General features: G+C 41.7%; 1 protein-coding gene across 13 annotated transcripts in view; it reads left to right on the top strand.

The window, feature by feature from the left end:
- The window catches only part of HECTD1 (HECT domain E3 ubiquitin protein ligase 1), a 136,821-nt gene that overhangs the window by 2,072 nt on the left and 108,728 nt on the right, over positions 1-26,021 (top strand). For 5 of the 13 annotated variants that reach the window (XM_061611580.1, XM_061611571.1, XM_061611576.1 and 2 more), the window contains exons 1-2: positions 7,401-7,825; positions 16,334-16,600. In XM_061611580.1, the coding sequence (XP_061467564.1) occupies positions 16,461-16,600 (140 nt within the window). In that variant the 5' untranslated portion in view covers positions 7,401-7,825; positions 16,334-16,460. Of the gene's footprint in view, positions 1-7,400; positions 7,826-16,333; positions 16,601-26,021 lie in introns of those variants that run through there. The other 8 variants (XM_061611573.1, XM_061611579.1, XM_061611575.1 and 5 more) reach the window with 4 other exon arrangements.

Below are 26,021 nucleotides of genomic sequence, written 5' to 3'. Positions count from 1 at the left end.
ATACATTTGCCCCAGTTGAGGGGACCTAGTATATCCAGCCATATGTAAGCAAGGGTGCCTCATTCTCTTCATTGTTGAATTCTGTGAACGTGTTATAAATGATTGTGTGTACACATTCAACAAAGGAGGAAACAGACATCTGTTTATGTAAAGGCACTGCTAAAAGATGGCTCATACATTGGCTCAATTTAGGCAGAAAGCTAGTGTTCTCAAGGCTGTGGTCACCTCATGAATAGGGATGGATGAAACAGCCTATTTCTGTTATCTGTTAGTTTCTCCTACTTGCAAAAATGGGTCCATACCACGCTATTTACATACAGTTTTTTTAGAAATCTGCAGAGTTCTACTAAAAAATAAAAACCAGGTACTTATAAGGTGGTCTGAGGGCCAGCTGCTTTCTTTTTAAACACTTTATAACTGCTTGGAAGAGCTAGCAAATAGCAGTTCATCATGTTCACATGATAAAGAAGTATATTAAAATGCTCCCAGGAATTGACCATATTCTATACATACATGGGACTGGCCATTTTTTTCCTCTGTACAATTACCCAGGAAGGGGCTCCATGTTATGATGTATGGTCACTTCCTGGAAGCATCTTAAAGAAAACGGAGCTTGGAAAAGTTACTTTTTTGAACTACAACTCCCATCAGCCCAATCCAGTGGCCATGCTGGCTGGGGCTGATGGGAGTTGTAGTTTTAAAAAGTAACTTTTCCAAGCTCTGCATATGGACATGGTGAAGTTACAAGCTGCTTCAAGTAGCTGTAACATGTTTAAAAAGAAATGAGATGGTCAGTGGGCTGCCTTTTCTAAGAAGTGCCATTGTACTGTTGCTATGGCTGTTTTGGTTTGTAAATGATGCAGACTAATCCTCCTATCTACATTCAGATTCACATGTGGGCCTAGGGGGGCTAAATCTATAGGTGCTCTCCTATCTGGGGAACAAACTGGAATCCTTTGAAATCACTAACAAAAAGTTAACCTTGCCCTTATCTGCAGTTCTGACTGCACCATGAAGCTTATCACAAGATAGGAATGACTGCTTTCCCATACCCCTTAGCACAGTCGTGTGGAACTGTACCCATATATTGTCTGCTTCCATCAGCCTTAATGCTAAAGACAGTGGAACTATATCTAGTCCAAGTATTCACTGGAGAATTCCTAAGTTTAAAGTTTTGAGCTACTTGGGAGTTGCACTGGAACTGCTTGAAAACCATATATATCTTGTAAATTAACACATTTGGCCGCATATCTACTACAACATTCAGTGACTCTGTAAAGAGTACCATTTCCAATTTTTGGAAATGGGCCAATATTTAAAAAATGGAAATGGACTGCCTTCAAGTCAATTCCGACTTATGGCGACCCTATGAATAGGGTTTTCATGGTAAGCGGTATTTAGAGGGGATTTACCATTGCCTTCCTCTGAGGCTGAGAGGCAGTGACTGGTCCAAGGTCATAAGGACAGTTGCCTTACCCCCTGTCATTTTTAAAGTAAGTAATTTGTGGTTTTTGCTAACATTAGGGTGTCCTGATGCAAGACCTACTGAACTTTTATTTGAACTGAAGAGGTAATTTCAGCAGGTATAACTTGCATGCTGAAATTCCCTCTTCTACACAGCTATGCAAGGGCAGAGGGGAGTTAAAGTCCAAGAACCCTGTCCTTGCAGGTGCAAAAATCCATTTCAACTCGATTGTTTAGAATCAGTGAGCTAGCCAGAAATATACGATACCTGAGAAAGACTCATTTGTGGTCTGAAACACTGTAATGCATTTCCTGTACCCCTCAGTGTAGCATCAGGCAGCTAGAATTAAACCTCTCCTGTCCACTCATTATCTCTCAGTATAAACTATTTGCAGGGTTGTGGTGAGGAGGGAAGAAGAACCCTGAGAGAAGGAATGCAATATATATATATATATTAAATGGTGGGTGGTGAAATACCTCTTACTTTGCCCTTCTAATGTGGTGTTCTTGCTACCCACATGCTTGCATAAATTGGGTTTAAAGTGGCTTTTGAACTAGGGATGGAAGGATTTGTTAATTTCACTTCTTTCGGTTTCTCATTTTTCCAGTCTTAAATTCACCACATTTCTGCAGCAATTTGTGTTTTTTTTAACCCTCATGCAAATTCTTCAGCATTTCAGCATTGAATTTCTTCCCCATCCCTTCAACTCTAAGAATGTAAGAAACACTAAAGGCCCATCTTGACCAAGGGTGATTGCTGGACTCCAACTCCCATCATCTCTGGGCTCATCTACATGGTGGTTTAGTGTGTGTTTGATGCTACTCACATCTCCTTTTAATTTGCATGGTTCACATGACATTACTGGCAAACAGAAGCTATCATACAGTTTCCCCCCTGTAAATCAGTGCTAACCCAATCCTGTGATAATCCAAAAAGGGAAGGGAAAAACATATTCACTCTGAATCTCTAGTGCTTTCATACACATTGTTCCAATGCTTTTAGGTGGGTGTGTCAATCTTTCCCCTTTCCATGCCCACTCCCTCCTTCTCCTTCCTTCGTTCATTTTATTTCCCGTAGGTTGAAAAGCAACTTCCGACTGCTCGTCCCCGATTTGCTAGCATTTTTATGGTACTGCAAACTGTGCCTTATTTTTCTTCCCCCCCAACTTATGCACAAAAGCATAACAAACTCAAACAAAGATTTGTATTTCAGCTGAATTGTACCAGTGAAAATACAAATAATCACACTTCCTAGTTTTCTTTAAAAATGAAACTTACTGGTAGAACAAACTGAGCATGCACTTGGTTGCCAAGTAACCAGAGAGAGTGGAAATGTTAAATTAGAGGATGTGGTCAGTAGGAAACTGCTTGATTGATTCTTCCCTTCTGTGTGAATAGAAAACACAGTGTTTGCAGCTGGGGTCCAGGCCTTATTGTGGACAGTGCAAACAGAAAATGGAGATAAAAACAGTGTCTTTAATATGAAGTAATGCTCCCATGTGGATAAGCCCTCTGTCTGCAGCTGATGAGACTTGGAACCCAACATCTACAGGGCCACCCTATCTGACCTAGATCAACATGCTGTTTCAAACAGTGGACAGCCACTGCTCTGACAGCATGAAGGCAACCACAGATCCCTGTTGAAAGCTATGTTCCATAAGAAGAGCCTGCTGGATCAGGCCAGAGGTCCATCTAGTCCAGCATCCTGTTCTCACAGTGGCCAACCAGGTGCCTGGGGAAAGCCCGCAAGCAGGACCCGAGTGCAAGAACACTCTCCCCTCCTGAGGCTTCCGGCAACTGATTTTCAGAAGCATGCTGCCTCTGACTAGCGTGGCAGAGCACAGCCATCACAGCTAGTAGCCATTGATAGCCCTGTCCTCCATGAATTTGTCTTATCTTCTTTTAAAGCCATCCAAGCTGGTGGCCATTACTGCATCTTGTGGGAGCAAATTCCATAGTTTAACTTAGCACTGAGTAAAGAAGTACTTCCTTTTGTCTGTCCTGAATCTTCCAACATTCAGCTTCTTTGAATGTCCACGAGTTCTAGTATTATGAGAGAGGGAGAAAAGCTTTTCTGTATCCACTTTCTCAATGCCATGCATAATTTTATACACTTCTATCATGTCTCCTCTGACCCACCTTTTCTCTTTCCCTTGAAAACAGTCCAGAAACTACAACTGGTGCAGAATGCGGCGGCTCGTTTGCTTACAAACAGCCGCCGCCGTGATCACATCACGCCAGTGTTATTTCATCTACATTGGCTTCCAGTTGTTTTCCGGGCCCAATTCAAGGTGTTGGTGTTAACCTTTAAATCCCTATACGGTCTCGGCCCAGTTTACCTGAAGGAGCACCTCCAGTACCACCAATTAAGCCGCCCGACTAGATCAGCCACACAGGGCCTTCTCTCAGTCCCACCAATGAAAACAGCTAGGTTGGTGGGGACTAGAGAGAGGGCATTCTCAGTGGCTGGCCCCCACTCTCTGGAACTCTCTCCCGTTCGATCTCCGCCATGCCCCTTCCCTGGATACATTTCGCCGAGCCTTAAAAACCTGGCTCTTTGGACAGGCCTTCAGGATCCCCGGGGTGGGCTAATTTTTCTATGATTGTTTTAAATTGTTTATTGATTGCCCTACATTGTTCTATACTGCTGCTATTTAAAATGGTTATGGTTGACTGCATTGAATTTTATTCTGTATTTATATTGTATTTTATCAATTTCAATGTGTACATCACCTAGAGTGGCTTCGGCCAGATAGGCGACACAAAAATTAAATTTTACTTACTTTATTTTACTCTAAACTAAAAAGCCCCAAATGCTGCAACCTTTCCTCATAAGGGAGTCGCTCCATCCCCTTGATCATTCAGGTTGCCCCCTTCTGAACCTTTTCCAACTCTATAATGTCCTTTTTGAGATGAGGCGACCAGAACTGTACACAGTATTCCAAATGCGGCCGCACCATAGATTTATACAACGGCATTATGATATCAGCTGTTTTATTTTCAATACCTTTCCTAATTATCCCTAGCATGGAATTTGCCTTTTTCACAGCTGCCGCACACTGGGTCGACATTTTCATCGTGCTGTCCACTACAACCCCGAGGTCTCTCTCCTGGTCAGTCACCGCCAGTTCAGACCCCATGAGTGTATATATGAAATTAAGATTTTTTACTCCAATATGCATAATTTTACACTTATTTATATTGAATTGCATTTGCCATTTTTCCACCCATTCACTCAGTTTGGAGAGGTCTTTTTGGAGCTCTTCGCAAACCCTTTTTGTTTTAACAACCCTGAACAATTTAGTGTCGTCAGCAAACTTGGCCACTTCACTGCTCACTCATAATTCTAGGTCATTAATGAACAAGTTGAAAAGTACAGGTCCCAATACCGATCCTTGAAGGACTCCACTTTCTACAGCCCTCCATTGGGAGAACTGTCCATTGATTCCTACTCTCTGCTTTCTGCTTCTTGACCAATTCCTTATCCACAAGAGGACCTCTCCTCTTATTCCATGACTGCTAAGCTTCCTCAGAAGTCTTTGGTGAGGTACCTTGTCAAACGCTTTTTGAAAGTCTAAGTACACTATGTCCACTGGATCACCTCTATCTATATGCTTGTTGACACTCTCAAAGAACTCTAATAGGTTACTGAGACAGGACTTTCCCTTGCAGAAGCCATGCTGGCTCTGCTTCAGCAAGGCTTGTTCTTCTATGTGCTTACTTAATCTAGCTTTAATAATACTTTCTACCAGTTTTCCAGGGACAGAAGTTAAGCTAACTGGCCTGTAATTTCCAGGATCCCCCCTGGATCCCTTTTTGAAGACTGGTGTTTCGTTTGCCACTTTCCAGTCCTCAGGCACGGGGGAGGACCTGAGGGACAAGTTACATATTTTAGTTAGCAGATCAGCAACTACACATTTGAGTTCATTGAGAACTCTCGGGTGGATGCCATCCGGGCCCGGTGATTTGTCAGTTTTTATATTGTTTATTAAGCCTAGAACTTCCTCTCTCGTTACCACTATTTGTCTCAGTTCCCCAGAATCCCTTCCTGCAAATGTTAGTTCAGGTTCAGGGATCTGCCCTATATCTTCCACTGTGAAGACAGATGCAAAGAATTCATTTAGCTTCTCTGCAATCTCCTTATCGTTCTTTAGTACACCTTTGACTCCCTTATCATCCAAGGGTCCAATTGCCTCCCTAGATGGTCTCCTGCTTTGAATGTATTTATAGAATTTTTTGTTGTTGGTTTTTATTTTCTTAGCAATGTGCTCCTCAAATTCTTTTTTGGCATCCCTTATTGTCTTCTTGCATTTCTTTTGCCAGAGTTTGTGTTCCTTTTTATTTTCTTCATTCACAAGACTTCCATTTTCTGAAGGAAGGCTTTTTGCTTCTAAGAGCTTCCTTGACTTTGCTCGTTAACCATGCTGGCATCTTCTTGGCCCTGGCAGCACCTTTTCTGATCTGTGGTATGCACTCCAGTTGCGCTTCTTATATAGTGTTTTTAAACAACTTCCAAGCATTTTCGAGTGATGTGACCCTCTGGACTTTGTTTTTCAGCTTTCTTTTTACCAATCCCCTCATTTTTGTGAAGTTTCCTCTTTTGAAGTCAAATGTGACCGTGTTGGATTTTCTTGGCAATTGGCCATTTACATGTATGTTTAATTTAATAGCACTATGGTCACTGCTCCCAATCGGTTCAACAACACTTACATCTCGCACCAGGTCCCAGTCCCCATTGAGGATTAAGTCCAGGGTTGCCGTCCCTCTGGTCGGTTCCATGACCAACTGGTCTAGGGAATAGTCATTTAGAATATCTAGAAATTTTGCTTCTTTGTCGTGACTGGAACACATATGTGGCCAGTCTATGTCTGGGTAGTTGAAGTCACCCATTACTTCCACATTTCCTAATTTGGATGCTTCCTCAATTTCATATCTCATCTCTAGGTCTCCCTGAGCATTTTGATCAGGGGGACGATAGATCATTCCCAGTATTAAATCACTCCTGGGGCATGGTATCACCACCCACAACAATTCTGTGGAGGAGTCTGCCTCTTTTGGGGTTGCAGCATGGATGTGGAGGCAGTATGCTTGTGAACACTGGAAACCTCAGGAGGAGAGCCTGCTGTTGCGCTCACAAACTGCTTGCTGCTTCCCTGGGGCATCTGGTTGGCCATGGTGAGAACAGGAAGCTGGACTAGATGGGCCATTGGCCTGATCCAGCAGGCTCTACTTACATTCTTAACTTCTAGATGGTGTGGGACTGCAACTCCTATCACCCCTGGCCATTCAGCATGCTTGCTAAGGCTGATGGGAGTTGCGGTCCAACAACATCTGGAAGGCCACAACTTCCCTGTCCCAGCTGTATTGATTATGAACCTCGATGCAGCAAGGAATCTTTGCTGTGGTTGATAAAGTCACATAAGCCAGCGTCCATTGTCGTCACCACGTCTCAGGGCAGCGAATCCCATAAGTAAAGTATGCCTTGCGCGAAAAAAGATTTTCTTTCTGTTCTTTTTGTCCGGTCACTTGTTTACCCTCTGACACATTTTCCTAACGAAGCAACAAGACTCCTGATCCTGTTGCGTGTCCTGCTCTGACCGACGTTCGCTGTTCTTCCGACAAGCGGAGATGGAGGATTTAATACACTCCGAAATTATGTGCGGAGGTCGCACTCATATTTAACAAGAGAGCGAGAGAAAAATAAACTTCGTCACCACGTTCTGCGAAATCGATAGGTCACTTGATATTGTTATTTTAATCGACCCTGACCGCTTGCCCCGAATTTTAGGCAGGGGAAATGGGGAAAAGCCAAACCAAGCCTAGAATTACCCGTGACAAGCAAGAAGCGCATGAAACGCTAGGCTAGGCTAGGCTGAGGCACCGCCCCCTCTCCGTCTGCAGCGCCCCCTCTGACCGCTTTCTGCATTTCTCCTGCGCTGCTCCCGGATTCGGCCTCAGCGTGACTCCGCGGCGGGCGAACTCCTCCCCCTCCTCCGCTCTTGTCTGTGGCGCTCGCTTCTCTCTCCTCCCTCCCTCCCCCCCCTCCCCACCTTCTGCCGGGAGGATCAAGATGGACGAGGTGCGTCGCTGGTTGGCGATGGACTAAGGGGGGTGAGGGAAGAACGCCAGAAAGCTGGTGCGGCAAGAGCGGCGGCTGAAGAAGTCTGGGGCACCGCAGTGAGCGAGTCACTCGGTCAGCGAGGAGGAAACAGAACGCTGCGGGCCTCGCGGCGGCCTTTCCTGAACCGCCTGACCGGGTCACCCTACGAGGCCTGCGGCATCCAGACAACGCGACGGGCCGCGGCCTGCCCTGGTAGTTTGGTTCTTCAGGCGATTCTAGGACGGCGCTGCCGGTGGTGAGGTCGGTCTTTGGGTCGGGTTGGCTGCTCTCGGTAATGAAAGGTGACTTGAGGGGGAGGCTGGATAGAGGCCACGCAGAGTCCCGGCACGACGGTGGCTGTTAGGCCTGGAAAAACGAGCATTTGGAGATGGAAGGGTAGTCAGCGGGGTCGCCGGTCTGGTCTGGAGGGACTCCCGCCCGTGGTGAGGAAATGTTGTTGGGTCTGCTACTACATGGGAGCTTTCTCGGCCTAGTTGGAGGATAGAGAAGCAGGTGCTTCTGTGCGGCATATCAGACCACTGTTTATAGGCCTTATTGAGAGGAAATGATCTGTTTTTTCTCGGTGTTTGAGCTTGCAGTCTCTAACATTTTCGACACTTCTTTGTGACTAGGGCTGTAATTCTAACCGTATCTACCCAGAAGTAAATGCTATTGAATTCAGTGTGGTTTAGCCTGTGGATGTGGGCTAAGATTGAATGCTAGGTCTATTAAAGTCAGCAAAACATCCCTGGTTGTATTGCCCAGTGTTGGCTCTATTTGAACTTGTTATAGAAGGATTGCAAATAATTACATGAACATATGAGGGTACTTCATGGTCCAGTTATCGGTCCATGTAGCTCAGTAGTATCTACTTTGAAGGGCAGTGACTCTTCAAGGTTTTGTGTAAGTTTCAGGCCTGTTCCTTAAGATCCTTTTAACTGGAGATGCTATGGACCATACCTAAGGACCTTATACATGCGAAGCATGTTCTCTACCACAAAACTGTGGCCCGTTTTCCCATGTTTATTACTGTGTGGGAGAGTGTCAAGCATATCTCTTAGTTGTGTGTTTCAATGTTATTTATTAAAGCTTGGACTGACTTTTACTGTGTACACCTTGGCAACCTTTGAAAAGTGTGTAGTATCATGAATGGTTTTACATATACGTTTAATATAGATCAGTTGTTTAATTTACTCGGGGCGTTTAAGATTGCAGGAAGCCTTGTTTCATTGTGGTCTCATACTAAGTTGAAAGTAAGTTTGATGAAAATTATTGACACTGATGTCAATGTATTTTGTGTAGAACTGGGTTATGCTTTACATCATGAGGTTGATGTATTTTTGCAACTTTTTCTGCAATTCCTCTTTTTTGTATGTTGTTAATAATGTTACCTTTTTAATCGCTAACTGATCACAAGTAAAAACACAACCAGACTTTGATCTGCAAGCTGTTCCTTAAAACTCAATTGTAGAGAGGGTCTGTCTCCCATCAATATTTTAGTGACTGGAGAAACTTTGGATAGTTAACTTTTTCTGTCTTTGTAATAAAATTCCATTTATGGAAGGATAAAAAGAAATGTAGAAAGCCAGTGTGGTGTAGTGGTTAAGGTGTTCGGACTACGACCTGGGAGACCAGGGTTCGAATCCCCACATAGCCATGAAGCTCACTGGGTGACCTTGGGCAAGTCACTGTCTCTCAGCCTCATGAAAACCCTTTTCATAGGGTTGCCATAAGTCGGAATCGACTTGAAGGCAGTACATTTAAATTTTTAAAAAAGAAATGTGTGAAAGGGCACACTTTATTTCAACAAACTGCTTTTGGGTTCAATATTTTATTGGTGCAGTAACAGTCTCATGTTTACAAAACTAAATAATTACTTGTATGTTTGAGTAAGAACCTTTATTTATTTATTCATTCATTCATTCATTCATTCATTCATTCAATTTATATATCGCCCCATAGCAGAAGCTCTCTGGGTGGTTCACAACAAGTAAAACATCTGATATACAATTAAAACCACATATCAAGCAATTTAAACATACATTAATGATATCAAAAATTAAAGCATATGTATACACATACAAATGCATATTAAATATTTTAAAAAGCTGAAATACTAAAATACTAAAATGCTAAAAGCTAAAAAACTAAAACTAAAATGCCTGGGAGAAGAGGAAGGTTTTTACCTGGCGCCGAAAAGATAGTAATGTTGGCGCCAGACGTACCTCATCAGGAAGAATATTCCATAGTTCGGGGGCCACCACTGAGAAGGCCCTTTTTCTTGTTGTCACCTTCCGGGCTTCTCTCTGAGTAGGCACCCCCCGGAGGAGGGCCTTCGATGTTGAGCGGAGTGTACAGGTAGGTTCGTATCGGGAGAGACATTCCATCAGGTATTGTGGCCCCGTGCCGTGCAAGGCTTTATAGGTTAAAACCAGCACCTTGAACCGAGCCTGGAAACATATAGGCAACCAGTGCAAGCGGGCCAGAATTGGTATTATATGTTCGGACCGGCTGGTCCCAGTTATCAGTCTGGCCGCTGCATTCTGCACAAGTTGTAGTTTCCGAACCGTCTTCAGGGGCAGCCCCACGTAGAGTGCATTGCAGTAGTCTAATTTAGAGGTTACCAGAGCATGAACAACTGAAGCAAGGTTTTCCCTGTCCAGATAGGGGCGCAGCTGGGCAACCAGCCGAAGTTGGTAGAAAGCACTCCGTGCCACCGAGGCTACCTGGGCCTCCAGTGACAGGGATGGTTCTAAAAGAACTCCCAAGCTACGAACCTGCTCCTTCAGGGGGAGTGCAACCCCATCCAGAACAGGTTGAACATCCACCATCTGGTCAGAAGAACCAGCTATTAACAGCGTCTCAGTCTTGTCTGGATTGAGCTTCAATTTATTCACTCTCATCCAGTCCATTATTGCAGCCAGACATCGGTTCAGCACCTTGATAGCCTCACCTGAACAAGATGAAAAGGAGAAGTAGAGCTGCGTGTCATCAGCATACTGGTGGCAACGCACCCCAAAACTCCTGATGACAGCACCCAGCGGCTTCATATAGATGTTAAAGAGCATGGGGGACAGAACTGACCCCTGCGGAACTCCATATTGGAGTGCCCAGGGTGCCGAGTGATGCTCCCCAAGCACTACCTTCTGGAGACGACCCGCCAGGTAGGAGCAGAACCACTGCCAAGCAGTACCTCCAACTCCCAAATCCCCCCAGAAGAATACCATGGTCGATGGTATCAAAAGCCGCTGAGAGGTCAAGGAGAACCAACAGAGTTACACTCCCCCTGTCTTTCTCCCGACAAAGGTCATCATACAGGGCGACCAAGGCCATCTCCGTGCCAAAACCGGGCCTGAAACCCAATTGAAATGGATCCAGATAATCGGTCTCATCCAAGAGTGTCTGGAGCTGGTCCGCAACCACTCTTTCGAGGACCTTGCCCAAGAATGGAACGTTTGCTTCTGGCCTGTAATTGTTAAGGTTTTCTGGGTCCAGGGAAGATTTCTTCAAAAGTGGTCTCACAACTGCCGCCTTCAGGCAGCCAGGGACCACTCCCTCACGCTGTGAGGCATTAATCACTTCCCTGGCCCAACTGGTGGTGCTATCCCTGCTGGCTTTTATTAGCCAAGAGGGGCAAGGATCCAACACAGAAGTGGTTGCTCGCACCCGTCCAAGCACCTTGTCAACGTCCTCAAGCTGCACCAATTGAAACTCATCCAAAAAATCACGACCAGGCTGTGCTCTGGATACCTCATTTGATTCAACTGCTGAAACATTGGAGTCCAAGTCCTGACGTATGCAAGAGACTTTATCCTGGAAGTGCCTAGCAAATTCATTACAGCGTGCTTCAGATGATTCTATCATGTCCCTAGGGCTAGAATGTAATTTAAAATGCTAATAAAGACACCATTTGGGTTTTGAGATACAAAAACAAATCTAGGGAACTCGTAGATGAAAAATTTCCAGATACTTATTTCAGATCCATTTATTTCTGTGCTGGTTTTCCATAATGCATTCTACCCAAAGCGGGTTAATATGTAAACAGTAAAGAACAAAATTTCTGTAATGCGCTCTATGTGGGGCTGCCCTTGAGGTTGGTCCGGAAGCTGCAGCTGGTGTGAAATGCAGCGGCGAGACTGCTCACTGGAGCAGGGTATCGCTAACATGTCACCCCGCTGCTGAAAGAATTGCACTGGCTGCCCATTTGCTACTGGGCCAAGTTCAAGGTTCTAGTTTCAGCGTACAAAGCCCTATACAGCTCAGGACCAGGATATCTGAAAGACCGTCTTACCCCTTACATACACAGTCAATCACTGCTCTCTGCAGGTGAGGGCCTCCTGCAGATACCATCTTATCAGGAAGTTCGTTCTGCACAATATAGGAAACGGACCTTTAGTGTGGCAGCACCTACCTTGTGGAATTCCCTCTCTTTGAATATTAGGCGCCATCTCTGCTATCTTTTTGGCGCCTTTTGAAGACTTTCCTCTTTCAACAAGCCTTTTCAGTTGAGACCAATCCCAGTCTGCATCTCTGTGTCAGAATTGTTTAATATGTTTTTAACCCTTTTTAAAAGTTTTTTTTTAAAAATGTTTTTAATGCTGTTCTGTTTTAATGTATTTTAAGATCTGTTTTTATGATGTTTAAAATGTTTTAGTGCTTTGTTTACCGCCCTGGGCTCCTGCTGGGAGGAAGGGCGGGATACAAATTTAATTTAATTTAATTTAATTAATTAATTAAAATAAATAAATAAAAATACGTTAGCAATACAGCAAATCAACATTACATTAATACAGTAATTCATATCAGTAGCCTATCAAAACATTGAGGCCAATTAATACAAATAAGAAAATTTAGAAGTATTTAAAAGCAACATTAACAAACTTAAATTACAGTCTCTAAGAGCTTTAAAAATTTAAGGATTGCAGAAACAATTTTACAACATGTGAATCAACTGAATCTTCAGAAGCAGTAGCAATAAAATACATAGTAAAGTGCAAATATGCAAGGATACAACTTGATGCATCCAGCCAATAAGGAGTAGCATACAAAATATATTTCCTGACCTCTGTCTCACCTTGGAAGATCATGCCAAAAAGCTTCAAAATAATTCTAATAGTAATTCCAACCAAGAGGTTACCAGAGCATGGACTATTGTGGCCAAGCTATCTCTGTTCAGGAACAGTTGTAGCTGGTGAACCTGCTGTAGCTGGACACTCTGGGACAGCCAGGCAACTTGGGCCTTCAATTATGAAGATGGATTTAGCAGTACTCCTAGACTGCAAACTGTTCAGAGAAAAGCAGTCCCATATAGAGCAGGTAATCTGCCTAGGTCTCTGACATGAGAACCACCAACCCAAAGAGCCTTCATCCTCTGAGAGTTCATTTGCAATTTACTAACTCTCGTACAGCTTGTTACAGTTGTCCGGCACCTGCACAGCCTCACCTGACTCAGATGAAAGAAGAAATAGAGCTGATTGTCATATCATCATCATACTGATGGCATCCAACTCCAAAACCTTAAACACTGTTTCACCAAGTGGCTTCATATAGATATAAATAACATGGGTGACAAGATAGATCCTTGTGGAACCTAGAACACAGCTGCTGTAGGGCAGAGCAGAAGTCTAAAATTGACTCTGCTGCTAGGAGTAAAGTGATGGTAACACCATGCCTCCCAATTCCTATCCTGCAGAGTCTGTCCTGCAAGATACCATAGTCAGTGATATCAGAAGGTGATGAGAGAGCCAAGAGAACTAACAGGGTCACACTCATGTCTCTGTCATGGTGTAGCTCATTTGTTAGAGTGACCAAGACTGTTTTGATCTCAAATCCTGGCTTGAAATGGGTCTAGTTACTCTGATTCCTCCAAGAATATCTGAAGATGGCCAGCCATCACATGCTGTAGTACCTTGTCCAAGAAGGGGGCAGTAGCAACAGGGTGGTAGTTCTGTACACTTCTGCATGCAGTCCTAAAGCGGTGGTGGGTGATTATGTGGTGGAGACATCACTACTCCAAAGTCCTCCTGGTTTGTGTCAGCAAAGGAAGAAGGTAGGAGTGTTAGACTCCCAGGTAGGGCAGCTGACTAAAAAATATATGGGAGGAGGACCTGCAGTTAGAAATAGAAAATTGTGTATGGGCTAGGTTATGGTTTGTCAAGCCTCTTAAATCTGTCTCTGCAAACATAAGGGAAATTAATTTAAAAGTTGTCCATTGGAGGTATAGGACCCAAGTTCAGATTTCACATATATTGTCTACCACTAGCCCTAATTGTTGGTAGGGTTGCTTCACTAAGAGTACTTACCATCTTTGGTGGATTTGCCTGAAGATCAACTCATTCTGGTCCAAGGTCTACCAAGAATTAATATCACATGGGAAGAAATTGGTTCAAATCTGAATTGTTTGTGTTATCATAGTATGATGGCTATAATTTGATCTTCACCTTTAAAAGTTTAGTTTCATTTCTGTTAATGGCTGCAAGACAGACTGTGGTTCAAAGATGGAAAACCTTGGAGGGTCTTGATAGAGCAGCATGGTACAGAAATATCTGGAACATTGCACTGTTAGAAAAAAATAACTCAGAAGTTATGCAAGGGAAGGAAAATCTAGAGGCATTCAGCTATGTTTGGTGGCAGTTTATTGTGTATACATCAGAACAAGATTTACATGAACAACTATCAGTTGTGGCAACAACAGTCTGGATCTACTAGTTGCAGTTATATTTGTGTAATGCCTTGATTTCTGGCTTGTTTCCTTTTGATGGCTACATTGCAGTAATCCACTCTTGAAGTCACCAGTGCTTGAACCTCTGTGGTCAATCTCTCCTGGTCCCGGAACAGTCATAGCTGTCTTACCAGGTGCAGCTGATAAAAGGGGTTTCTAGCCACTGAGGCTATCTGGGGCTCCAGTGGCAGAGCTGGATCCAGAAGCACCCCCAGACTGCACATCTGCTCCTTCAGGGGAAGTTCAACCTCATTCAGGGAAGGCAATCAACTAGTTTCTCGTATGTGGGAACCACTCGCCCACAGTGCTTCTGTCATGCCAGGATTTAAGCTCAGCATATTTTCCCTCATCCATCCCACCACTTTGTCCAGGCATGCATGGCCTCTCCTGAATCAGATGGTATGGAGAAGTGGGGGTAAGTGTTATCAGCATACTGATGGCACCTTGCCTCACAATACCTAATGACTGCTCCCAGTGGCTTCAAATAGATAATGAATAGCGTTTGGAATAAAACAGTGCCCTGCAACACCCATAGCATAATTGCAAGGGGGCCTATCAGCTGCACCTGGTAAGACAGCTTCTGTGTCCACTGAGAGGGAGATCTACAGGATCCAATGACCCCAATATGCCTTTCTGGGAACTTGGGATTGTTGCAAGAAGGAGCAGCTCTGTTTAGTACAGTCCAAGAGTGGTCCTAGTGTAGTCTCTAATTGCTACTTTCTTTGGTACCTCTTCATTGAAATACATACCTATACTAACAAAAGGGTTCTGCTATGAATAGACAGTCTGTTAGAGGGGTGTTTGTGTTGAGATGAATGAAAACAGCACCAATCAGAATTCTTAAAACTAAAATTATTAAGGGTAATATCCAATGGTAGTTATACTCAGAGTAGACTCATTGGGCTCCTACTGGGAGGAAAGGTGGGATATAAATAAAATAAATAAATTGTAATCGATGGGCTTGAGGTACACTGATTACAGTGGGTCTGCTCTAAGTCTGACCAACATTGGATATCACACAAACTTCTTTGTTAAATATTTAACTCTTCAGGCATAATTAGCAATGCTCATGGTAGCAGAAAAAGTTCCCTCTTAGGCTTCCGGATTTTATTTTAATCATTGTGTAGTCATTCTGTTTGAATCTTGTAGGAGATAATTACATGAGTAGCTTCTAATGAAGAAGACAACCAGAAATTCTTCAGTAGTTCCAGTTATAAGAAAAGTTGATTATTATAATAAGAGGATACTAGTTCTTGAAATGCTAGTGTTCTGTCTGTCCTTTGCAACCACAGTGTTTGCCTTATACAAAAGACAGAATTACAGAATCAACAAATGAATGCATAGTATTAGATATAAGGATTGATGAAGTACTATAAAGTTGCAACTTGTGACATTTTGCTGGTGTTGCTCTAGGTTGTTCAAACTGCTGGATTTAGTGTTACTATTTTGTCATAATCAACTTAGATGTTGTATGCAAACCCTTGTATGGCAAAGGAAATGGTATAAAGAGGGTTAGAAGTTAGGGCAGAAAAATATCTCAGATTCCTAGCAGCCAGGCTTCCTCTAACTCAAAATCTATCTATCTATATTATAATGTGAGCAATATTTTAAAGCAAGGTTCTAGCTGTTGAAGCTGCAAAAAATAAGCTTGAAATTGTGCCAGCAGTGATTTGTGAAATCTCCCAAGAAAGACCATTTACCTTGGTTGAGATGGCACCTCACTATTTCTACCTTATGGGCCTCCTCCATGATTGGCAGAAGGAAAATAAGGTATGCAAAATCAACAGATATATTCTAATTTGCATAATTTTTCCAGACTGTAAGATTTGGATTACTTTGGTACACAATTATTATTTCTTATTATTACACATAACCTTGTGTAATAGCAATTTACTAGAGCACTCCTATATATGTCTACTTGGAAGTAAAATGTGGCTTTCTTCCAAGTAAGTATAGGAGTGCAGCATAAAATATGTTGTGATAAAGCTGGGAAACATGCATTTAAAAATTGATTACATTTTTCTTTATGGATTACTATTTTTTTTCAGGTGAGGATTGCAAAAACCTGGGATCTTTGCAGAGTGGAAGATTTTTTGTGCCCAAGTTATTCTGACCATATTTTTTAAAGATTTTGGGGTCACTTTTTAATTTAAGAAAAGACAGCTCTTTAAAATCATGGCAGATGTGGACCCAGATACGTTGCTCGAGTGGCTGCAGATGGGGCAAGGAGATGAAAGAGACATGCAACTAATAGCACTGGAGCAGTTATGTATGCTGCTTTTGATGTCTGACAATGTGGATCGATGCTTTGAAACGTAAGTATATTTTCATTTTCATAATTTTACGCAGGCTTACATCTGCTGATCAGTTTCATCCCCATCATGCTGAAATACTGATGTTTGGATCCCATAACCACTCCATGTACTAGGGTAGGCTTCTTACAACCAGAGTTATACAGACACTGAGATTGCTGTTAGGATATCATTACAAGAATTAAAGAAGAGCAGCTGTAATATCAGAAGGGTTGTACTCTTGTTAAAGGCAACAGGGTCCAGAAGTGTTTCTATTTGAGGCATCTGGACTAATTTTTTCTTTGGGAGCTTGCTACTTTTATCATGTAAAACTCAAATCATTGGGTGTAACAAAAAGACCTGCATTACAGCTTTTGCTCCACTTCATATTGATCAATTGGGGGGGGGGAGAAAGATAATTTCAATTAAATGTGTTCCAAATATGGTGGCAGGAACAAGATCACTTCAAAAATGTCCATTTTTTCCTTTCCAGTTCTTTCTAATACTTTGTGCTCTAAAGTATTTAATATGGTTTGTTCAGCTCAGTTGCTGTTAGCAGACACTGTAAAGTTAGAGGCTTACAGCTGTGGCTTGATTAAAGAGAAATTATCAAATAGTGTAACTGTTAGCAGAAATATTTTTAGCTGCTAATTTTGGAGATGATGGGTCATAATGGAGAAAATTCTGCTGTATTGAGCTTATACTAAATTTTTAGGTTTAAACAGAAATCTGGGCAGCTGAGATACTAACTTTTAAGATCTATAAATTGTGTCCATTGCTGTGGAAGACTGGAAATCATTATTTAAAAATGGCTTTAATTGTTGATAAGTTAGGAAGAAACTGTGAAAATTTAATAGCTTTGCTTCTGTCTGTAAGACTAATGGGGATTTTTTCTTTCAGGAGTTAGTAAGAGTAGCTTTTATTAGAACAATATTGCTTAAATTTTTCTTCTGAGCAGTAAACTGCTTTTTATTATGTGCTAGCAAAGCTTTCCAGTTTTAATGAAATACATCTGCTGAGAGTAAGTAAACCCTTTGTTGTGATCAGAGAGCTTAAGAAACCACAAATTTTAGTGGAAATATAGTAATATCAATGCCTTGCCTGTTCTTTAGAAAGTAGAGCCTCTATATCAGTTCCAGCACCATATTTTATCTAAAGTGAAGTGAAATAGAACATCTTTAAAATTATGTTACTATGACTGAGAGCCTAAAAACTATAAACCTTAAGAGAAAAATAGCAAGATGAACACTACAGATGTATTCTAGCCCTTGGTGGAATTAAATTTAGTTTAAATCCAGATATTTTGGTTTAGAGATTGATTTGTAAAACGGCTGATTTTCTAACTTTTTTTATAGGCAATGAAATGATTATTTTAGTCGTTCTGACCTGTTAATATTAATTGGTCATAGTCACCTTTCAGTGGCAGTGACTAGGGACCCTGATTATTAGTCATCATACATTTGCACAGTAATAACACTTCAGAAACTTTAGAATACTATACATACTTTGACTCCATTATCACTGACAGTTTTCTTAACTGCATAAAGTTGATTTCAGCTATCACAATTTTGCAAAAGGTGGCCCTGTTTAACTTTCATAAAATGTTAGAAATGCTGCATGATTGAAAGTTGTGCTGGAGTGAGTTACATTAGTTCTTAAGGTTTGTATGAAGTATGTTATGTGTGCTTCTATTCTACACCATCTCCTTAAAGAGAAGACATAAGTTTTTTGAGTGCCACTAATTGGACCAGTCTTCAGAAATTACCACTGGTCTAGGAGCAAATATTATGTTCTTTTTTTATTCCTGATTCTGCCTTACTTTGCATGAGAGGTGTAGCAGATTGTATAGTTGAGAGAATGTAGGTATGAATGCTTTTTAATGGCAAGATAAAACCAGATTTAAATTTAGTCTTCAGTGGTTACAGAGGGTCCAGCAGCCTTGGATTAGGTAATTGAATGTTAAAGGGGCCTTTGCACTACTTAGAACTCAAGCCTTGATCAATCATGTGAGACATTTCTATGCAGGAGGAATTCAGGTTCCTGGAATTTAACTTTTAAGAATGAAATATTTTCTATTTAAAACCTGTATTTAAAAAAACTGTTGACATGTCTGTAAGTCTTTAGTGTATGCTTTCAAAAGCATACTGATTGGATAAATGCTTCAGAGGCTTTTAACAAAAAGTAATTGGACTACAGGTAGGCATAAAAGGTTGCCCATCCCTAGTCTAAATCAAGGCCCTGTCTTGCTTAGAAATTTCTGATTTACACATTGGGTCATTTTGTTCTGTTGTCCTGCATGAAATCAGTTCTCTACCTACTATTAAGCAGCACTCTGGACCCATAAACTCTGACTGACCTAGAATTCTGACTGCTAATATAGATCACTTGCAACTTGTGGCCCATGGACATGATGCGACTTCTGTAGCCTTCTTTGCAATGCACAGGAAAGCTAAATCTGAGTTAGTAATGTGAAGACTGAGATGGGGAGAATCCATCATCTGTCAGTCACTTGGTGTTCTATGTCGGGGGTGGTGAACCTGTTGCCTACAAACCTAATTAGATCTGCCAGACCTCCACATTTGGCTTGTGCGGCTATTTTGGGCAAGCCACTGCTACCTGCCTGACACATGACATCGTATATTTATAAGCCCCTTTCAAAGCATAGAGCAAGATAGTACTTTGAGAGGGACTTCTGAGGATATCTCAGAGTGCTATTGTGTTCCACCCACCTGTCACATTTGGCCCATAAGGGGTGGGGGAGATAACAGTTTGGCCTGCTGGGCTAGAAAATTTCCCTACCCCTGCTCTGTCTCCTAGTTACTGCTGTAGGAAAGTTCTGCTTTTCATGTTCCGGAATGATCTCACTGTAGTTTTGTACTCCTGACATTTCCTTCAGTTTGGTCAGTTTTGCAGTTCTAATGTTACATTAGAATACATATGGTGTATTCTAAGGTTAGCAGGAAAAATAAATTGGTTAATAAATAAATAAATACATAAATAAATAAGGGGATTATGACAGTGAACAAAAAGCAGCACTGAATATTAGTGATTTTAAATCCATTTCTCATACTTTGAGCCAACTTTTTGGCTGGTGGACACATAAAAGTATATTATCTTCTGTGGAACCCACTACCTGGGAGGTGATCACCTGCTTTAGCAGTTTTCTCATTATCTTAAAATGCTTGTTTCCTAACTAGCTTTCAGGTTATCTGCTTTGTGCGATTTTCTTTTCTGTTTTAGTCTTGTCTCCTCCTTGTCCTTTTATTTCTAGTTACTGATTTCGTAAGCTTCTTTGAGTGCCTCCTTTGTGGGAAGTGCAGCAGTTGATTTTGTATATAAGGGATGAGGCATCCTGGTCTCAAGCTGTACAGGGCTGGATTAGACAAGGCCCATCTAGTCCATATCCTCTTTCCAACAGTGGTCAATTAGATGCATCTATGAAGCCCATAAAAAGCATTTGTTGTGTTGACAGGTATGCTGTCTGAACATGGAGATTGCATTTAGCTATCATAAGTTAATAATTGTTGATAGATTATCCTGTTTTTTAAAATCCACCATCACTACATTGAATGGTAGAATTCCATAAATTATGTGTAGTATGAAGAAATACATTCTTATATCTATCCTAAATCTAACATTCAATTTCACTGGATAACTCTATCTTCTAGATGTATGTGAGAAATTTTCCTCCTCCTTTCACACCATACATAATTTTATAAATCACTCGTGCCCCTCTCTATAGATCTTTTTTCTAAGGTAAAATCTGAAATGATTTATCTTTTATTTGTGGTGAAAGTGCTGTAACCAAAATGATCAGTTTGGCCTTTTCTGTATCTTTTCTGGTGGTTCCATATTTTTTTAAAAAACTACTCACAATATTCCAAATTTGTCCAGTGTTGATTAATCTATCTATAAAATAGTTCTTAAACACTTTTAATTCAGACTCTTGACTTGTTATTGATACACTTGTTCTTTAACAGGAAGAAAAGAAAAATAGAGAGAGCTTCAATAACAGTTGCAGTAATACCCTGTTCAAATAAGAGATGTGAAGGCCTGGAAGAAAAATGGAAAAATTTGGACCCCTCTATTTTTACCTGTTTTTTAGAAAAAAACGCCGCCACCCCATGATTTTTTCTAGTTTTCTTCTGGGCCTTCACCTCACTAGTCCCTTCTAATACTGTCCCAGTAAGTCCCTTGCAGTTGAATGCTACCTATTAAAAAAGTCATTGTCTTGTTTAACAGTTGAGATATATCATTCCTGATTTTTCTTTATAAACTTCATTAATTCATTTTCTAGCAATTAGCTTTTAAATTTTGGAAAGTCCAGGGTTAGATGTACTGAGAATATGGAGTATGGGTCTACTTGGAGAATGACTTAGTTGGGTATTGCCTTCAGAGTTTTAACCACAGAGCTAGAATGTATAGCTGAAATTGTGCAGAACTACTTTTAACAATTCCCACAGTAAAATGTGTTGTGGTTAGCAGGGCTGTGGAGTCGGTACGCCGAAGCTTCGACTCCAACTCCTCTATTTTTCTACTGTCCGTCTCCGACTCCACCCAAAATTGCTTCCAACTCCACAGCCCTGGAAAGGGCTGTAAATGTCTTTTTAAATTGGAAGCTCTCATAGGAGCATTTTTATCGCTGCCTGAATATGCGCTGATCTTGGCATCGCAGCATTTGTCTTCATCTGGGTCCTGTGTCATACACTGACACACAGAATGTTTTCCATCTTGAGTTATGGTGAAATGCTCAACTACAGCTGACTTCATGGGAAGCTTCTTTGACATTTTGAATTTATATTTTAAAAAATTTGTCAATCAAAATTTATATTGAAGTCGGAGTCGGAACATTTCTACCGACTCCACCCAAAATTGCTTCTGACTCCACGACTCTGACTCCATCTCCACAGCCCTGGTGGTTAGCATAGGACTTAAAGACTTCGCAAATCTTTAAATTTCCCTCTGTATTTTTCCCTCTGTAAAAAAATTATGACAGTGATTTTTTCTATTTTGTAAATAAGAACTCAAGTTTATTTTAAAGATATGTTATTGTGTTGGGTAACATTTTATATTGCAAACATATGTTGGATAATGGAACGGACCAAGGAATTTCAGAAGAAAATCACCCTGTGCTTTATAGATTACAGCAAAGCCTTTGACTGTGTAGATCATGAAAAACTATGGAATGCTTTAAAAGAAATGGGGATGCCACAGCATCTGATTGTCCTGATGCGCAACCTATACTCTGAACAAGAGGCTACTGTAAGGACAGAATATGGAGAAACCGATTGGTTCCCCATCGGAAAGGGTCTGAGACAGGGGTGTGTTTTATCACCCTATTTATTTAATCTATATGCATAACATCGTACGAAAAGTGGCATTGGACGAAGATGAAGGAGGTGTGAAAATTGGTGGGAGAAATATAAATAATTTAAGATATGCAGACTATACCATACTCTTAGCAGAAACCAGTAATGATTTGAAACGAATGCTGATGAAAGTTAAAGAGGAAAGCACAAAAGCAGGACTACAGCTGAACGTCAAAAAGACTAAAGTGATGACAACAGAAGATTTATGTAACTTTAAAGTTGACAGTGAGGACATTGCACTTGTCAAGGATTGTCAATACTTTGGCACAGTCATTATCCAAAATGGAGATAATAGTCAAGAAATCAGAAGAAGGCTAGGACTGGGGAGGGTAGCTGTGAGAGAACTAGAAAAGGTCCTCAAATGCAAAGATGTATCACTGAACAGTAAAGTCAGGATCATGCAGACCATGGTATTCCCGATCTCTATGTATGGATGTGAATGTTGGACAGTGAAAAAAGCAGATAAGAAAAAAATCAACTCATTTGAAATGGGATGTTGGAGGAGAACTTTGCGCATACCATGGACTGTGAAAAAGACAAATAATTGGGTATTAGAACAAATTAAGCCAGAACTATCACTAGAAACTAAAATGATGAAACTGAGGTTATCATACTTTGAACACATAATGAGAAGACATGATTCATTAGAAAAGATAATAATGCTTGGAAAAACAGAAGGCAGTAGAAAAAGAGGAAGGCCAAACGAGATGGATTGATTCCATAAAGGAAGCCACAGACCTGAACTTATAAGATCTGAACAGGGTGGTTCATGACAGATGCTCTTGGAGGTCGCTGATTCATAGGGTCGCCATAAGTCGTAGTCGACTTGGAGGCACATAACAACAACAAAATGAGCAACCTTGTTCAGGCATTGGTTTTTGGGTGAAGAGTGAGCTGTTTGTATTTGCTTTGTCCCTGATGTTGTTTCTGCTGCTGGCCCGTTCCCATACCTGTCTGTGTTTATATTTATATATACGTGTGAACATGCAAATTACATGTATGCCTACAAAAGAGCCTTCTTAAAGGGATCTTTTAATTTGTCAGCGGTTACACATCACAGGGATGATTGTAGCTGCTATTATACTAATACACTCTTGGTTGCTAGGGAAAATTGGCAAGAAGCAGTACATTTCAAAAGAATTGTGGATAACATAGTATTTATGCAATATGGTGGACAGTGAGAAACAATTTTGTGGTTTGAAGAACCAAATGCAGTGTTACAGAATAGCAAGTTAGTTGTTACAAGTTAATATATAGGCTATCCAATATACAGGCTTTTGTCCACATTCTTCCCGTGAAGGATAGAGGACTACAAAGGGAAAGGAAGATACTGCAGGTCAACGACTGGTTACACAGATGGTGTCGATGGGAGAGGTTTGGATTCTGGGACCATGGTCTAAGCTTCTTGGAGGGGGGACTGTTGTCAAGAGATGGGCTGCACCTCACGAGGACTGTGAAGAATCTCTTTGGCAGAAGTATGGCAAAACTCATCAAGAGGGCTTTAAACTAAAGCCTCTGGGGGATGGAGATGATAGCTTAAATACCGATCCAAAGACAGCGGGTTGTAAACGCAAGGATTTGAAGGGTACAGGAGACACTGGGAGAGAGAAAGGGATGCACGGCAAAGCTCACGGTATATTAACGGAGGAATCCAATCAGGACAAAAGAGACTTCTGCTGTCTATATACCAATGCGCAGAGCTTGGGAAACAAGCAAGAGGAGCTTGAAGTCTTAGTGCATCAAGGCAAATATGACTTCATAGGGATAACAGAGACTTGGTGGGATGACTCCCATGATTGGAATATAGCCATTCAAGGATATAAACTCTACAGAAAGAATAGAAGCAACAGAAAAGGGGGAGTAGCGTTATACGTCAAAGACAAATACACCTCTATGGAAATCCAAGAGAGCGAACAAAGTGGTCCGATAGAGACCATTTGGGTAAAAATAAATGGAGAAACAAATAAAACCGACATGGTAGTAGGTGTTTACTACAGACCCCCTGGCCAAGAAGAGGTGGTAGACGAGGCCTTTCTCAAACAAATCTCTGAAATCTCAAGGAGGCAAGAAGTAGTAGTGATGGGGGACTTCAACTACCCGGGTATCTGCTGGGAGACAAACTCTGCGAAGCACAAAGCCTCCAACAAATTCCTGATGGGCCTTGCTGATAATTTCCTCTTTCAAAAAGTAGAAGAAGGAACAAGGGGATCAGCAATCCTGGACCTGATCTTAACTAACAGGGACGAATTGGTCACGGGAATTAAAGCGGTCAGTACCTTGGGAGAAAGTGACCATGTAATGCTGGAATTCGTGATTCTGGGGAAAGCCAAAGAAGAATATAGTCAAATATGGACCTTGGATTTCAGGAAAGCCGATTTTAGCAAGCTCAGGGAAATGATGGGTAGGATCCCGTGGCTACATAGACTAAAGAAAAAAGGAGCCCAAGAAGCGTGGGAGTTCATGAAGAACGTATTACAAAAAGCGCAATTGCAAACAATTCCGAAGACGAAGAAAAACGGAAGACATCGGAAAAAGCCAATGTGGCTACACGGAAGACTGGTGGAGGAGGTAAAAATAAAAAAGAGCATGTATAAAGAATGGAAGGAAGGACGCATCACCAAGGAAGAGTACCGACGAGCTGCTCGGGCTTGCAGGAATAGCGTAAGGAAAGCTAAAACCCAGAATGAGGTGAGGCTGGCAAGGGAAGCGAGGAACAACAAAAAGGGGTTTTTCAGATATGTTCGAAGCAAGAGAAAGACCAAGGAAACGGTGGGACTGCTGCTCAGTGAGGATGGCAAAATGTTGACAGATAACAAGGAAAAGGCAGAACTGCTCAACGCCTATTTTGCCTCCGTTTTCTCCCAAAAAGGGAACAGTGTGCAACCTTGCATCGGTAGCAATCTCAGTAAGGAGTTGGGATTGCAGTTCAAGATTGATAAGGAGATAGTCAGGAAATACCTAGTTAACCTAAATGAGTTCAAATCTCCAGGGCCTGATGAACTGCATCCCAGAGTATTGAAGGAACTTGCTGATGTACTCTTGGAACCTCTTGCCATCATCTTTGAGAAATCCTGGAGAACGGGAGAGGTGCCGGAAGATTGGAGACCGGCAAACATTGTCCCACTCTTTTAAAAGGGTAAAAAAGGAGATCCGGGGAATTACAGCCGGTCAGTCTGACTTCAATACCGGGAAAGATATTAGAACAGATAATAAAAGAGTCCATTGGCAACTATCTAGATGACAATGCTGTGATTAGTAGGAGCCAGCATGGGTTTGTCAAGAAAAAATCATGTCAAACTAATCTCATCTCTTTTATTGATCGGATGTCATCTATCTGGATTTCAGCAAAGCGTTTGACAAAGTCCCCCACGACCCTTTGATTAGCAAACTGGTCAAATGCGGACTAGATGGAAATACTGTCAGGTGGATTCACAACTGGTTGGAAAACCGTACTCAAAGAGTTGTCGTCGATGGCTCTGCTTCGGACTGGAAGGAGGTTTCGAGTGGAGTGCCACAGGGTTCTGTCCTGGGGCCGATACTCTTCAACATTTTTATCAATGACTTAGATGATGGGGTGGAGGGAAGCCTTATGAAGTTTGCGGATGATACGAAACTGGGAGGGATACCTAACACAATGGAAGGCAGGAATAGAATCCAAAGGGACCTGGATAGACTAGAAAATTGGGCTGAAATTAATAAAATGAAATTCAATAAAGATAAATGCAAGATTCTGCATTTAGGCCACAAAAACAAAATGCACGGGTACAGGATGGGAAATACTTGGCTTAGCAGTAGTGCGTGTGAGAAGGACCTTGGAATTGTAGTGGATCGCAAGTTGAACATGACCCAGCAGTGTGATGCTGCGGCAAAAAAGGCAAACACGGTTTTGGGCTGCATAAACAGAGCTATAGTTTCCAGGTCGAGGGAAGTAATAGTCCCACTATATTCTGCATTAGTCAGGCCTCATCTGGAATACTGCATTCAGTTCTGGGCGCCTCATTTTAAGAAAGATATAGACAAGTTAGAGCGGGTTCAGAAGAGGGCGACGAGGATGATAGCCAGTATGGAGAACAAGC

This window comes from Rhineura floridana, chromosome 2, assembly GCF_030035675.1.
Source record: "Rhineura floridana isolate rRhiFlo1 chromosome 2, rRhiFlo1.hap2, whole genome shotgun sequence".
NCBI lineage: Eukaryota > Metazoa > Chordata > Lepidosauria > Squamata > Rhineuridae > Rhineura > Rhineura floridana.
This window is presented reverse-complemented; position numbering and strand designations above follow the sequence as displayed.